The 14,900-nt window shown below is 45.3% G+C and overlaps 1 protein-coding gene across 1 annotated transcript in view; it reads right to left on the reverse strand.

The window, feature by feature from the left end:
* Positions 1-14,900, reverse strand: part of HIPK2 (homeodomain interacting protein kinase 2) — a 128,433-nt gene that overhangs the window by 20,635 nt on the left and 92,898 nt on the right. Inside the window, exons 3-9 of the mRNA XM_062492479.1 lie at positions 14,555-14,678; positions 12,350-12,469; positions 11,560-11,646; positions 10,282-10,466; positions 6,407-6,569; positions 3,642-3,861; positions 2,029-2,150 (exon numbers count right to left, since the gene is read on the reverse strand). Of these exons, the coding sequence (XP_062348463.1) occupies positions 2,029-2,150; positions 3,642-3,861; positions 6,407-6,569; positions 10,282-10,466; positions 11,560-11,646; positions 12,350-12,469; positions 14,555-14,678 (1,021 nt within the window). The remainder of the gene's footprint in view (positions 1-2,028; positions 2,151-3,641; positions 3,862-6,406; positions 6,570-10,281; positions 10,467-11,559; positions 11,647-12,349; positions 12,470-14,554; positions 14,679-14,900) is intronic.

The following is a 14,900-nucleotide window of genomic DNA, read 5'->3' on the forward strand; positions in this document are numbered from 1 at the left end:
GCAGAGGACAGACAGAAGTGGGCTCTGGAGGCGCTGCATTCTCTGCTGGGGCCAGTCCCTCTCTCAGCTGCAGCAGTCACAGGGCCCAGGCTGAAGAGCATTAGATAAGCAGCTGTGCATGAGAGGAACAGCTCTCTGCTGGGAGAGAGACACGCAGCCGCCGACATCAGATGTGACTACAATGCATCACAAAGAAGCTGTGTTTTTCCATTCAGGAAACTGGAATTGGGTACAGATTTGTTTATCAGACCAGCTGCTCAGCCCGAACTGAGCGAAGCCCACGGACACCAGATGCCACCGACATCAATCAGAGCACCCTGCCATCAGGGACAGCTCACATTTCTCATCACGTGAGACAAACAGGCACAGCAACAGGCACCTCTCCTCTCTTTTATTACAACAAAAAATCAAAAATCTATGCAAGTGAGGTGTGTTTTTCAGAAACAGCCAGAACTCCTCTTTGGCAGAGACAGCGAATGAAATGTCAGTAGAAAGTATGAAAGTGGGAGCCCATGAAATGGGTGTTCATGTGGCAGAGGCAGCACTGAAATTGGTAACCTGTCGGCAGGAGGGTGCTTAGGATGAGCTTTACTACCAAATATTCCTCACTTGCATAGAGCCCAACAAGGCTACCACAAGAAGAAAGGAGCAGGGGGTATTGAGATCTTTCAGGATCCTGCTGTCTTTGAGATGTTTCAGATCCAGCCCTCACCCCTTCAAGTCCCAAAGGACAGCACACCACAGGAAGCCTGGCAGAATGGTGGGGGCATGTAAAGCTCTGTGACCTCCTTCACTCACTGCCTTGGATGACTTCTCGCACAAGCAAGAGGTTCCAGCCACTGAGCCTGCACAGACTGCTCCTTGCTTTGCCATGGCTTTTGTTTCCCTGACTCTTAGGCTCTCCTTTCCTACCAAACAAGGGAGGTGGCTTTGTTGTCTGATGTTTTAGACAGCTCTCTGACAAAGGCTCTGCTATTGGCAAGGGGCAGGGCATGCTACCTGATGGAAATCACACAGGATGCAAGTTGCATTTTGATCTGTCTTCACCAAATAAGTGTCACTGGCAAAGGAAGGCAAGAGACCTTAGTCTTACAGTCTTACCCCAGCAGTGCAACACACAGGCATAAACCCTGCAGTCTGCCTGTACTGCACATGAATGTGCTGGAATGGCAGATCAAACAAGCCTGAGACAAGAGACATGCCTTTGTAGCTAGCTGGTCATCTTTTCCAGCTTGCACAACTTAGTTTAAGTACCCTAGGTGGCTTTTTTCACCTGTCTGGTATCAGCAGAGGTACCATGGTGCCAGCTCAAAAAAGGTTGAGGCAGATTCACTCAAGCTAGCACAAGGAACCGCTCCTCTGGTTTGAGGAGCTGGAGTACTCCTTGAGGATGCGCATGTAATCAGTAATACCCATTCCTGATTTTTTTTTTTTTTTTTTTTTTTTTTTTTTTTTTTTTTTTTTTTTTTTTTTTTTGAGGAACCATGCTTTCCCTGTGAGAACATTTCAGAAAATCGTGCCAACAGGAACTGCTGTCAAGGACAGCTTCTTGAGTGTGGGGCCCTTGCCTCTGCCTCCTACGTATCTCTCATACGTCAAGAGCAGAGGTGCTCATAAAACAGAACAGTGAAAACTTAAAGCATGAAATGTATTTATCAGCAGCATGCAATTCACCAGTGCAACTCCTGGCTGCAAACTAACCCCAAGATTTTGAGTTCAGGAGGATGCAGGCTTCTCAGCAGAAGCCAGGCACTGCTCTCCCTGAGGCTTTCCCACTGATTTCAGTAGAAAAGCAGAAAGAAAAAGGGGTTTTCCAGTAGCTTTTGCAGCTCTGACATAGTCTTTGAGCTGAACAATGAGCTGGGGGAGATTTTGACATTTCAGAGAAAGCTGCAGACCCATATACAGTTGCCCAAGTCTCTGAACTGCACCACAGAAGGTCCTCAGAGAAAGCTTCTCTCCTGAGCCCCCAAGAGCTAAACAACAGAGTAAACACATGCTGAGCCCAGTGCCTTTAGAATTCCTTACCTGTGCGAGGAGTCCTGGCTGGATCTGAAGAGGCTGGGCCCCAGGAGCCTGAGTGACAATGGGAACAGCGTTCTCCATCCGGACTGAGTACCCAGCGTGCTTCGAAGGGGAGGCTTGTAACCCTGTTCCACAGCACAGAAGGTACAGCATAAGCCACCAGCAGCATTGCCAGGAACAGGGGCTGGCTCTCAGAGGAGCCTAAAGGCACTCACTGATGTCCACTTAAATTGCAATATTCAGTCCCTTGAATAATCAGCTATCACATGTTCTACCGTGGCCCAAAGGTGTCCATCAAATGTTCACAAACACGATACATGTCTAAGGGTGCAGAAAAGCCATTTCCAAAGGCACTAAGGGATTTGTGGAGTTTTTGTTTTTAGGGTACCTCAAGCACGTGGGAAATACTGCAATACAATGTGCACAGGCAGAAAAGGAAAAGAGGGGAGTGAATAGCTTCTCTTCCCCATATTCTCTGGTTTAACAACAAGAAATGGTCTTTGTCAGCCAAAACCCATTGCTATATGAGAATGCTCTCTTTACACCACAGTGGGACAGGAATCCAGAACTCCACACTCCCTCGGCCTTGATGGGGACAGGTGATTTTCTCTAGCAGTTTCTTGGGACTCATATTTAAAAGGCCCTAGGACACCCCAAACTCTAATCACTACTGGCTGAGCTGGAGGAAGCTTCCCCCTTCAGCACCTCAGTGCATGGCACAGCCTGTGCTGCCTCCTCTACTTTGGAGCCTTCTCAAGGCAGCAAGCTGAAGATGGTCGCTTACATACTTCACTTCTGAAGTCAAACCCTTGAGATGCATTTTAACTACACAGAAGAGGTCTAGCTAAACTTCTCTAGTTCAAAAGAGCTTTGATAATCTTGCAGAACATTTAACAAGTGCCTGGAGACTAATGCACAGACAGGCCTGTAGAAATGAAGAGTAGAACTTGCACTAGCTGCACTGAGGTCTATTTAGACCACTTCCTACAGATACTTGGCTAGTTTTCCTGAATTACTACAGCACGTAAAGTTAACAGAAGGACAAGTGGTTAACACTGAGCATCTCCCAAACTGTCTGACAATAGTACCTACCACTAGTTCACAGAGGCAGAGCTGTATTGCAGCAGGGCTGGAGCTGAGGGAACTGTCCTTATAAATGGCCATGAGCATCTGTTATGGCGAAGATCTCTCGTCTCCAGCAGCACCACACTCCCTGCTGCATTACCCTCCCGAGCTCCCCTTTTAGCAATTGAGTCACTGAGAAGTGACAGTATGACCCTTTACATATGTACTGATTTACTGGTACTGTGGGGGAAAGCTTTCAAGTTTACCAAGAATGGAGGAAGAGCCTTAAACTTGGATCAAGGCAAAGAATGACAAATACCACATATTCTCCCCCAGTGGCAGCTCTTCTAGTATGAGCTGCCCACAACCCAGGATGTTAGAGGTGCCTGCAAGATCCTCTGCCAATGCAAACACTTCCACCTGCACCAGCCTCACTGCTCTGATTTACTAGGCCAGCCCTTTTTTCTGCCACATGACCTGCACTGAGGAAACTCATTTCCAACAAGAGCTGGACGAAGCAGCGGGCAAGACCTGGTGAGGCTGTCACCTACCTTGGAAGCCTGGTGGGCAGACGATGAGGGCTTGCTGTAAGGGGTCTGGCCGGGCACAGATCTGCGCTGCTCCCGTCTGCAGGGGCATGCTCCGCTGGGCCACCGCAGCCATGGACGCCGCTGAGGGCTGGTAGAGTGCAGATTGGTAATTTAGTATGGAGACCTCGGGGTTGGCTAAGGAAATAGTGGCACTGGAGGAGGTGGGAGCCAGGTTGGTGGTCTAAAGGAATGACGGGAATTAAAACAAAAAACAAACAAAAAAAAAATGAGGGAGATGGGTACGCTGGAAGAAGCAAAATCCAAAAAAATAATAAAGTAAAATAGTGTAAGGTAAAATAAAAACCAAACCAAAACAGCAGACAAGGGGTAGAACAGGACACTGAGGAGTAAAGAGACAAGGGCAGAGCTGGGGGAAGGATCACAATCTGCCTGAGTACATGCCATGGGAATTCCAGCCACACGGCACTGCTTGTACTGCTCAGACACAGCACGTTCCCTACAGCGGAACTGCAGCCCCATTCCTCACCCAACTGGCTCTGATTTGCAGCACGATGAAGACGGGCTCAGAAAATGTTGCTATCCACAAACCACATTGTTCACTCATCATAGCTCTAGGGTCTGCTCACATTTCTTTGGTGAAATAGGTGCAACAACTCCATGCCCTGTGAAATCTCATCCTGAGGGGGAAAATCCATTCTGGCCTTTCCTTTCAGACACTTTTGTATCTAAGATGGCACATGCCCCTTGAATTATGTTTGGAATTTGAAGTAATCAGAAGGCATAACAGGAGATAATGCTAATACTTGCGAAGTCCAAACTTCACTTGAACTGTCTTCAAAATCTCTTAAAGCAGAAACTCCAGTAGGGAATGTTTCAAAGCAAAATAAATCAGCCCAGAGTTCTGCAAAAATCCAGAAATTTGAAGACTTTTTTTTTTTTTTTTTAATTTGGACTAAATCTAACAGTTGCAGGCAACTAAACAGCCCTGCCACTGTTCTAAATATATGTTCTTAGCATGTGTGCCTAGGGATACAGACACTATTAGACAAGAGCCCATCCTTCCCCTCTGTCCAAACATGCCAGCAACACTGCTGGAGATAGGTCATACAACACTTTCTCAAGGTGAATGTACAAACCCAGGAGGAGGATTTGATCAAGGTGCAGGAGATAGCAGGCTAAGCATTTTGCACTGCCCTGGTTATCACTGGACCCATGCTGCACTGCCACAGCCACGCAGGATGTGACAACAAAACTTTTCTTCCTCGTCCTCATCCCCTCTCGGTGCAGAAGCTGTGAAGTGCAATCTGCTCTCCTGTGCAACACACTGAGCAGCAACCACAGCAGCTCCCACACTCGTAATCTCAGAAGCCGTAACTGGAAGGAGGCAATCCCCAGATATTTTGCAGAGACAGGAAACAAAAGAAAGCCAAGACAAGTGGTATGTTGAAGAGAAATGTAGAAGGCTTAGAGCTTGTTCAAATTAATACACCCTTCCTGGAAATATTTCTACCAGTTCTTCTAGGAACATTGGGCATACTGGTTCTGCTCAGGACACACCCCCCTTACGAGAATTCAGAAATGACCATGGATCTCCCTAGCCAACAACTGATCTTAATGTCAGATGAAATGTGAGGAAATGAAAGCAAGTCTGCCTTTCCTACAAGTAACTCTGGTACAAACAGTGTCTCTGCTCTGCAGCTGGGGCTTAGGGGAACATGTAGCATGCATTTCTTTAGTCAGCATCTCAGAAACAGCCTAGAGAGGGAACTGGTGTTTGTAACTAATAGTCTCTCTGACACCAAGTTGTGACCTATTTCTGTCTGTGCCTGCCTGGATTGTTTCAAAAGACCTTCTGTGGTCACATGGATCAAGACCTGAGTCAAGAAGTCTGGTTTTCTCACTGGCTCAGGAGCATCCTGCACATCTACACGGACTCCTTTAGCTCCCTTGCTTTCCAAACACCATTTCCACAATACCACCTGCAATCTCTAGAGTGAATCTTGAGCAGCCTGTTCCCAAAAGGCTTCAAAGACAGCAACTATTTCTTGAGCTTCGGTCTCTTACGAGTGCTCTGCTCTCCCTGGAGACTTTCCTTTCACTGCTGTAATACAGCACCACAGCAAACAACTTAGCCTGGCAGTCACATAAAATCTGTTAACACAGCACCCCCCAACACTGGGGCAAGTAAAACTAATATAAAGCCAGATTATGAAGCCAGAGCCCACCAAACCAGAGTGCAATGTGTTCGCAGTGGGGGCACATGCACATGGTCCCCACATCAACAGTGGACCCTGGAGTAAAAGCAATGAGAGATAAAAATAAACATTATCACTAAACTCTTCTTTCATGTTGATAAGTTACAGTGCTGCATCTGTTACAGAGGGTTTAAATTCATTTTACTTCAGTGCCAATTTGAAGAAGAGCTGTAAGATCACAAATACTTCTGCCTGACCCAGGGAGTGAAGTACTGCTTGCTGCATTAAGGGACTAATGAGCTTTTCCCCATAGCAACTTCCCAAGTAAGCAGGATTTATCACCCCAACAACAACATAAACAACGAGGGCAACATTTCACCATCACACAAATGTCACAAGATTACTGCTTGTCTGAAGAAAAGAGAATGAGGAAAAGAGCAGAGGAAGGAGAGTGAAAAGGCACCATCTCTTGGCAGGCATGTTAAATGGGGTGCTACTTTGCTTTTCATCTTCTAGGCCCTCCTGACATAAATGTTTCAGGCACTGACTGCTTGTGATTGATGCCCTCACCTGGTTGTGGACTGTGTTCAGCTGGTTGTTAAAAGTCATGGTCAGGTTGGTCGATGTACTTGGGGCTACATGGGTGATGAATGGCGTCTTGCTCTGGTTCACCGTGTCGTACATATTCACCCGCCGCTTGCAAATCTCCATGTTCTGGAAGCAGGACTTGACACTGTACAGGGAAGGGGGGCAAGGAAGGCAGAGAAAGATCAACCAACCGACTCACACGGGTGACAGTTCATCACAGTGGCCCTGCAATAGGTCTCCATGCCAGGCTTAGCACTTTCTAGGCTCTTAAAGCCCTTTGCTAGTTTGTGCAGGTCTCTCTTAAATGGTGAGAATCAGATCAACCCTGTACTGAAGAAGGCCAAGATGTGAGCAGCTGCCCTGGGACTCCTGGGTGCCCCCACAGGTCTCTGCACTGCAATACAAGTCACAAAAGCAAGCAGATCGGCTGCTCTTCAGGGGACTGGGCAAGAAATACAAAGTGGATAAATTAAAACACTGAAAGAGACTGAGAGCAAAAAAGATACTATTTTTTTCTTGATGAAGGAGCTTGAGAGGAAAAGAAAACTCGTGCTTTTTGCCTCACTGTAAGTGTGAAGGTAGCTTTACACGTCTTTTGCAAGGAAGAATTTTACTGTTCTTGATCATTGAGACCCCTAAAAAAGTCATCCTTGTTCCTTTTAAGTAGTTGTTCACTGAGAGCTGAGTCCAGTTAAGCAGTTAAAACATTGCCCCTGTCTGGCTAAACGCTTGCTCAGATGCTTATCTTGAAGCATGACATCTCCTCTTGCAGCCAATGGGACAATTCATATCAAAAAGTTATTCCAAAGCAAATTCCTCAATGCCCTGAGGGAATCTGGTTCTGAGGTTATCTCGCACTGAGAACTGGCTCTCTGGTGGAATGATTGCAGCTTCTTCCTCTACACTGACTTTCCCCTTAAATGTTATTGATATAGCAATGGAAATTTTGAGAAGTATCCTATTTTGCACCCCAGTAAAGGACATTAAATATTCTCTACATTGCTAGAACACAGTAGGTATCTGGTAGATCAAACTGTCCATATTTCATTCATTAGAATACCAAAGCATACAGAGATTAAGAGACAACAACACAGTGAACCTGAGCAACACTGTATTTTTAGTACAATCTCACTTTTTGACATCTGGAAACCAGTACAGGTTTTCCACAATTCTTCCACAATAACTGTTTTTACAAATGTGACCTCAAAGCCTGAAACACAACCTCAGAAAGTATAAAGGCATTTTTAAATTTCCATTATCCCAACATGGAGAGAGAGAAATTCCAAGCAGAGAAAATCAGCTGTATGCTGACCATTCTGTAATGATCTAAGCTGTTGAAGGTAGGGGGTATATCCTCACATCATTTTTAAGAAACAGTGTCCCTTCAAAAAGAACAACCTTATAGGATCCCTAAGGCTGATGAAGAGGACCTAGATCTTTTTATCCCAGTCTTGTCTCTTACTCAAATGGTCACCTCTCTTTTCCTACAAGTATCTTGGTAACTGGATCTGGGCCATAAACACCTGCAGACAAACCAGGCTCAGGACACTGTGCACAGCTGCCCATTATGTGCATTCACTTCCAGAACTATACCTGTTAGTCACAGAACATCCAGCAAAATCAAACACTTATCAAATAAATACAGAAGGCTATTGGGTCACTTCTTTTCAGTCAAGTATGGATATAATTCTCCCTGCACAAAGAAGAAAGCACTGGTAAGAGTATACGTTCTGTACACGGTGAACAGGGTGTGTTACCACATGGTTTTATCTAACAAGGTGTAAGCTCTACAAATGCAATACCATGTTCTCTGGCTTTACTTTAAAAAAAGGTGGGGGGAAAAACCCAGCAGTGGCAAAGCAAAACAGACAGAAAGTCTGAGGAGTACTCAGCAATTTAAAAGCCAGGAAGTTAAAAATGTGAAATGGGAAACTAAGCTCACTTTGCTGTCTGCTTGTAAGAAAGCAGAACAGCCCCACTTCTGCTGCTCAAACTTGCAGCCTCCCTGAAACGTGCCACAGCAAAGATTCCTTCCAGAAGCTACAGCTTCCACATATTCTCACTTTTTCTGCTGCCCAATTTATTTCCAAGAGAGATTATAGCTCCCTGCATCTTTCAAGGCTTTGAAGTCTCTATTCTCCAAACCACAAGCAATCACAGACAAAAGTTCCATCCACTTGCCATGCTGGTGACAGCTTATTGCTCTCTTTGCCCGTCACCGTTCCCAGCATGGAGGGGCTTGTGGGGTTACACACCCAGCTGGCACACATTAAGTATTCAGAGACATGATGCTGAATTCTTTATTTGGCTGAAATCCTCATTGCTATTGGCCCCAGTGATATTTTCAGTCTTTCTGGGGCTTTGCCTGAGCAGCCACAAGTGAGCACTTCAAAAATGAAGATGTGGTTATGGACTGTTGCGTTAGTGGAAAGATTTCTGACGGCAATGCATTAGGTCACAAATCTCTCCTATCTTACACAATCAGTTGTTGCATAGTCAGAAGGACTGTTGCAAATTAAAAGACTTTTGTCTATGATGCTCACTATTTTAGTTGTCATATTTTATTCATGAATGGTTTTTATATGAAACTTTACTTTCTTCCTGTTTAGCACAATCATCCCCCATCTTGTTTTCATTTATCACTTACTAGTTATTTATAGGTAACAATGCTCAAAGATGGCTGTGAAGGCTAAGTCTGGGTCTGCACAGATCGTGCACCCACTACCTTCTGGTAAGTAGATGCTCTTATCTTGTAATAAATGTAACAAAAAGGCAGCTACAGCTCCTTCAAAGGGGGAAAGCTACTTTAAACAAATTCAAAATACTGCAGCCACCCATACAGGCAGGAGAGCTGACAGAGTTACCTGTTGCTCTCCAGCACAAAAAACATACTCTGCAGCTCTTCAAGCAGCTACCTTTAAGTTTGTACCTGAGCTCCTGACAGCCTTAAAAACACTCATGCAAATGGCACCCAATGAAATATAGCACTGTGCCAGTAACTGTTCTCCTGCCAAGGGGAAGGGATAGCCTGTGAAAGCACCTTGAACTGCCAAGTGCTGTAAAGCAGGATGTTCAAAGTTAAGCATTCCTGGAGGCTTTGGAAAACACCCACTATGTGTCTACCTTCCCCACTTACACCTGAGAAGCCTATCCCTATGTGAACTGGACATGGGCAGTGGGCTGGGTGCAGGTATCCTGCATTTCAGGCTGCTGTGCTCTGTGGTGCAGCCTTAGGAGAAGGGGCAGTCAGGCTTGAAGACGTGACTTCTCATCTCCATCAGGCAGTGGAGCCCATCCCATTCTGCATGTGTCAGCTGAGGTCAGAACCTAGTATTTAAGGTGACACAGGCGGACAACAACCAAGCTGAAAATTGAACTCCTTGTCCTGGTGCTTGTGCCTGCAAAACAGCCTGATGCAGAACAGCTCTTCCCTTAAAAAGCAGACAGTCCCAAGCTAACTCCTGGGACTATGGGAGGGGTCTGGGAGGAAGGGTCAGCTCCCCACTGCATACAAGATTGATTACTCCAGTAACAATCAGGACTATATTACTTTGAAATAGACTGATACTTTCAGCACTAATTGCATAATTTCTTCTGCATTTCAATGCAAAAATATGTAATTACTGAATATTTACATAATTAACGTAGCACACACTGCAGCGTTTTAAATGCCAAGCACCTACAACACAAATCTTGTAACCTTGAGTTCATAATTGTCTTTTTTTTAAGCAGGAAAAGATTAAAACTTAGGGATTAAACATCTAAACAAAGCCCCTCAGACACAATTGGTCTCCACCACAGCCAGCTCTCTTCTTCACCCCTCAATTCAAAACCCAAGGGGAACAAAAGCCACGTACTGTGTGCTGTGAGGGAAGTCGAGCAAGTGCGTCATGGTGACAAAAGGGTGGCTCAGAGTTTCAATGGGTGTTATCCTCTTATCCGCGTCTATCGTCAACATCTTCTTCAACAGGTCGATGAACTCCCGCCGGTCTGCCTTTTCCACCAACATATCGCTTCCTTCCAAATCTGTTGTCATGTTTACCTAAAGGAGAAGGGACGGGAGTGAGCGCCGAAGGGGAAGAGCAGATGGTCAGGTCTCCAGCAAACTGTGTTTTCTCCTCGTCGGAGCACATGCCCCGCGAGCCTCTCTGTCTGAAGGAGTAGCTGCTCAACGGCCACGCCAGACTCCGTGGTGGCCACTCATCTGGCTTGTACATGTCACATCTCCAGACAGACTGTTAAGTGTTCAGCTCGCCGGGGTCAGTGGCTAATGAAACACTTAGTCACCCTCCACTGAAGATGAACAGCTTCCATGTGGTAGAAGGCAAGCTTTGATAATCACAGTATTTATCAAATACTGTGCCATCAGATACTTATCTATGTGTCCTATAAGCCAAAAAATATATAAAATACATAAAAATTGTCAGTAGGTTTATGAGAAATATCCCATTTGTGTACCAGGTGCCAGGAAAAAAAGGATTTGTTATGTTATTTTATGTATTATCCAGTCTCCTCTGATTCAAGTCCTCCATTCTTGCATGTTTGCATCTTTAATTGCCACAATGTCTAGACCTTCCTAGCAGGAACTCCAGTTTGGTGCTAGTGTTGGGCCGATTTTGCACACTCTTTTGTTTGTTTTTTTTTTGTCAGCACAAACTCCCATCACAGGAGTGGTTATGCTGGGATTAGCTTTCACAACCCCATGGAATTGACACAGTGAATTAGTGCTTCCCATTCTTCCCCCAGCCAGCCACGTTTTACAGCGAGCACACTCTTCTGTGGCCATGATGAATATTTCCACTGTCACCCTTTAATAAATGGAAATATTAAAGCACAGAGAACTAAGTGACTTGCCAGCGGTCATACAGAGGAGCACTGGAGAGACAAGAGAAAATGCAGGATTTCAGCATTCAGAGATGTGCCTTAGCCACTTACCAAAGCTGCCTTACTACAGCGCACATACCGCTGTGTGCAGTCACTCCTACAAAGCAGCACGTAACAGATAATTTGGTAGGCGTAATCCTGGTATTTTTCAGGAGCTGGCCCAAGAATAGGATACACAGAGAACTTCTGTAATTCCCTTTTGTTCGTGTTGCTGGAAAACAGTCTTGCTGGTTACTCACCAATGCTCTTACCTGTGCCATATCATCCAAACAGTTGAAAATATATTTTCTTGCTTCCTTTGACTTAATCCCCGTCTCTGCCTCATGATCATCTGGCGTCTGCTCAAAACAGGACACAGGCATTGACCAACACTGCCCTGCAACCAGCTGCAGATTATGTGGCACTCCCACATATGCCTCATCCTTTCCTCATCAGGGACTATCATGTCTCTTTGGACTGTCCAGACACCATTTCCATGATGTCTGCCAGGGTTATGTGACATCTTTTATGTCACAAGGTGATTTATCTCTTCTATTTCACTTCTGAGCATCCTCCCAACTATGGTGGGTCTCCTACATCCACCCTGGCATGAGGTTCAGCATCCAGTCCCAGCAGAAGCCCACTGGCCTCTCTCCTTGGGGACAGCATGCAGCCAAACAGGCTGGCACAGGACACTCAGTTCTCCCCTGTTTTACTAGAGGTTTTGACTACAGAATTAAAATGCTTGCTTTTTATTTTTTCCCCCCACAGTGAGTTAGATATTAGAGCAAAGTCTGCCCACTACACACCAATTCATTGACTACTTAGAGGGAGATTTCCAGGTCAACTCTGGACTTAAATTTCCTACATCGCAATGCCAAGCAGGTCTATTATAGGCTCCAAATTTTTTTTAGGGATGGAAGTTTCACCTTGGGCAGTACCTACCCCTCTGTCTGTGCTGCACTGCAAAAAGCAGAAACTTAGGCTCTGAGGTGACCTGAATGTCTCCTCACTTCCAACCAAGAACTGCAAGGTAAAAGAAACAAGGGAATGTCTTCCTACCTTCAGTCTCCACAAGGGATATGGTGAATCTGTATCCCTGTTGAAAAACCTCGTAGTCTTTGTCCCTGCACTTAACAAATACTCTGCTGGTAAGCCCTGCGTCTGTGAAATGTAGCGAATCTGTAAGAGAAGGATGAGAGGTCACTGTTTGTCCTGTGAAGATCTCTGGAGGTCTTCCTTGAAGGAGTGCAGGAGGCATTTGAACCAACAGAACAGAAAAAAAAAAAAAAGAGATGTAGCACGTAGAAAGACTTCACCCCAAAAAACTCAGCACAAGGAATGAGAGGAAGAGACTTTCTGTATGGAATTCCCTCCATTTATCACATACATCACTGGAAACTCGCCCTTTAGAGTGCACTCCCACAAAGCCTAAGGATGAAAAGAGGAAAGTCCCTAGGTTTTCAAAGGTCAAAGAGAAGGACCCACACAGTGATTTCAATGGGATGCCTCAACACTTCGCAGCCTCTCCTCTCCAGGATGTCATTCCAGCAATTTGATACTTGCTCCCTAACTTTTGCTGGTTTTCTTCCATCTGAGCACACAGCCTGTCCTAGGAGCAGTCTGAAGGTCCAAACAGAGGATTATGAAGTGACTAGCTTTGAACTAAGGTGAAACACACACTCAAACCAACTGACGCCCTCATGGTATGGAAAGTACTTGTCTCTACTCACTACATGACGTTATTTGGGTTGCATCCACAAGCATGACCTCATTGGCACCCACATAGCTAAAAGAAACTCTTTCTATGTTTCCAAGATCTCAAACTTTTATTTATTTATAAAGGAGAAAGGGTCTGTGATTATGCAATTAAAGACCGATGTCACGCATGCCTGAGGTGCCACACAAAACTTTAACTTTGGCACCTCCTGACTCCTGAATGGCCTCATTCTGCAAAATTGCTGCAAACTCTGCAAAACTACTAAAGCCAGTCACCTAACTCCAGAAGATTCTGGGGAAGAATGGAAAATGGTTTTGAGAGAAGAAACAGAGAAGGATAAAAACATTAAATAAACAATGGCATAAAAAGCAGCCGTGGTTTCAATCACTTCCAAGCACTCAGTTCACTGTGCATGGCTCAGCTCTGCAGCTCCTCAGGTCCATCAGAACTCACACACCTGAGAGGCACCAGGATCCCAGCGCCAGTGCTGCAGCCAGGGACAAGGATCAGGATCAGTCCCTGCCCCTTTCCCCGCTCCCCAGGAGCCCTCGTCACACTTTACCAGAGCAAGCTTTGTGCTGGGCAGTTAAGCTGGCCAGTAAGGTATGGTGATTTCTTTTTCAGCTGTGTGTTTTATGGCTTTTGGGGTGCAATGGGGAAGAGAAAGAAATCTACTTTTCATGCTTGGTATGTGATTTTCAAATGCATGCAAATTTCTCAGCTACATCTGATTTCCTTTAGAGTCACTAATAGCCCTGCTCTTTGCTGAAAAGTTATTTCCCTTGCCAAATTTTACCTTTAGAGCTCTGATTTAAAAAAAATACTAGCTTCAAAAGAAAAGTCAAGAAAACATTTCAGTATGTGAAAAACTTATTTCTTTTTCTGCCTTTTTTTTTTGTTTTAATTTATTTCCTAAAAGAAAAAAAAACCCTTTTCAGGCTGCATTTGCAGACAGCTAAGATCATCCTGAAGAATACTATGGGAATGCAAAGTATTCTACAGCCCTGGCTCTAGCTGCTGCTGCATTATTGGTTTTAGGACTACAAAAAGGGCATAAAAGCCTATAGGGAGAAAAGAGACGACAGCTTATATTAACTGGAAGCCTACATCAATGTCAACATTTTCCTTTTTGTCATTGCTTTTAATATGCACTCTCATAAAAGGGGTTATGAAATGCAGCCGAGCTCGTGCAGTTTCTTCTAACAAATAAGCCTTTATACAGCACTTGCTGTTACAGCAGAGAATGGGTGCCTGCTCTGCTCAGTGAGGAGAGACATGTACAGAGCTCTCCAGTCAATGGCAGCACTGACTCTTGATTGAGTTTCATTCCACTCAGGCGGCCAGGTCTTAAAAGCCAGCGTACCAAGCTGCACACTGGTTACCTGGAATAAATACCCAGGTGCATAATGACAATGCTGACTTGGGAGAGCAAGAAACAGAGATCCACCGTTAGCAAAAGTGAAAAAGTTGGCATCTGTTCACTCTGTCAAGAGAAGGGAAACAGATGTGTGCACTTAACCAGCACCCAGGGCAATACCCATACCCACCTGATCGTACTCCGAAGCTCCTGGGTACAAAGGCCAGCCCAAGAACAGCTCTGCAATGACACATCCCAACGACCACATATCGATTGCTTCACAAAAGGGTAAACCGAGGATGATTTCGGGGGCTCTGTGAAGGAAGAGGTCAGAAAACATCAGCAAGGGGAGCAGAGCTGCTCAGCTGGCACTGGGCAGCTGGTGCCCATCGTGACACTCGCAGAGCTGCCGCCAACAAGTGTCACTGCTGTGACAGAGCTGAGGGACACACTGCTCACTGGCACAGCGCCTGCTACCAAACACTAGTCAGTGAATATTTGCCCTTACAGAAGAGTACTGTGGCCATGGACAGCCC

Source organism: Cinclus cinclus, chromosome 4 (genome assembly GCF_963662255.1).
Source record: "Cinclus cinclus chromosome 4, bCinCin1.1, whole genome shotgun sequence".
NCBI lineage: Eukaryota > Metazoa > Chordata > Aves > Passeriformes > Cinclidae > Cinclus > Cinclus cinclus.